Source organism: Montipora capricornis, chromosome 4, assembly GCF_036669925.1.
Source record: "Montipora capricornis isolate CH-2021 chromosome 4, ASM3666992v2, whole genome shotgun sequence".
Taxonomy (NCBI): Eukaryota; Metazoa; Cnidaria; class Anthozoa; order Scleractinia; family Acroporidae; genus Montipora; species Montipora capricornis.
The window spans coordinates 28,145,353-28,146,790 of NC_090886.1; the positions used below are offsets into that span (position 1 = coordinate 28,145,353).

The following is a 1,438-nucleotide window of genomic DNA, read 5'->3' on the forward strand; positions in this document are numbered from 1 at the left end:
GTAATTAATGACTCACCAGGGCGACTGAGATTAATCCTCTCAATCTGCGGAGTGGACTGCTTCCTTTGAGCGTTTGTGGAAACAGGCATTGATTGCGTGAATCCAGTCCTTTTTTAAAAAAATCCTTCCATATGTACGGCTTTTTCTGCAAGGAAAAAATGAGTCTCATTAATTAAAGAATATACATGTATGGAATGAATACTGGAAAACTGTGTTGAATTAGGGTCTTGCTTTTGAAAACAGCAAAGACATGCATGAACCTGTGAATGTCCCTCTCTATTGATCTTGCTCCTATTGTTCCATGTATGGCATCAATGAAGAACATTTATTTTAAATTTCTCAAATTGTACAGTCAAACCTCAATTAAGCGGTCCCTCAACTAAGCTGTCACCCTCCACAAAATGTACACTTATCAAATTCGCATTAAGAAGTCCGCTAATTTACTGTAAAATTTGACTTCTATTAAGCAGGTCACCCTTTATTAAGCAGACCGCGGTCACCATTTAAGAAATTCCCATTGGCTAACTTTTATCGTATTTGACCTCTATAAGCGGTCAGGTGTAGTCAATTAACAATTGCGATATTTTAGGATATTTTTACACGATTATGACGCCGAACGCATGTCCCAGTTTTCGTTTCAACAGCTCATCAAACACAAACACATGATCATACCATTGTTGTGAAAACCGAGACAATTTCCCTGTATACATGCTTACAGTTCCATTTTTAACGCATAGTGTAGACTACATTTTGGGAAGCCTCTTTTTAAAATGCGTGAGATTTTTTGTCTCACAGAATCTGAATTTCCAACGATTTACCGACAGCTTCCAAAGATTGCCGAAGATTTCGGAAGAACTTCCCGAAGATCGCCGAAGGTTCCCAACGACTTCCGAAGATTTCCCGATAACGTACCGAAGATAACCAAAGGTGAAGAAAGATTATTCGACCAGGGCCGGCAACAATTTCCAAAGGATTTCCAACCAATCTTTAGCACTATGAAGAGGTTCCCGAAGATGTTCTGACAACTTCTCGAATGTCAAAAAACAATTGAATTTAAGTTTATTTAATCGCTTTTTAAGCAGTTTACACTTGTTATTGTCAGTTAGGCCGTGAGAAATTATTCTGACTTCGTGAGATCCACAATTTTTAGATCCACAATCCGTGAGACTCACTCATATGGCGTGACAGTTGGCAGGTGTCACCGTACTATACACCCTGTACCCTCTCACTGTGTCACACATTGCAAAAAAGCTGATTGTATTTATATTAGCCCATGAGAAAATGTGGGCACCGTTCTTAAAGTGAGAATGTTATCACACAAGCTTAATAGCTTATTTTAAAATTATTGTCTGGAAATGGAAAATTTGTTTCCCTTTTTTCAACTTCCCCCCTCCATTACAGTGGATGATGATCCGTTTGAGGAAACGACAACCTACTC

General features: G+C 38.7%; 1 protein-coding gene across 1 annotated transcript in view; it reads right to left on the minus strand.

The window, feature by feature from the left end:
* LOC138046444 (uncharacterized) overlaps window positions 1-89 on the minus strand; it is a 9,556-nt gene extending 9,467 nt beyond the window's left edge. Inside the window, exon 1 of the mRNA XM_068893081.1 lies at window positions 17-89. Coding sequence (XP_068749182.1) covers window positions 17-89 — 73 coding nt within the window. The remainder of the gene's footprint in view (window positions 1-16) is intronic.
* Between the last annotated feature and the right edge of the window lie 1,349 nt (window positions 90-1,438).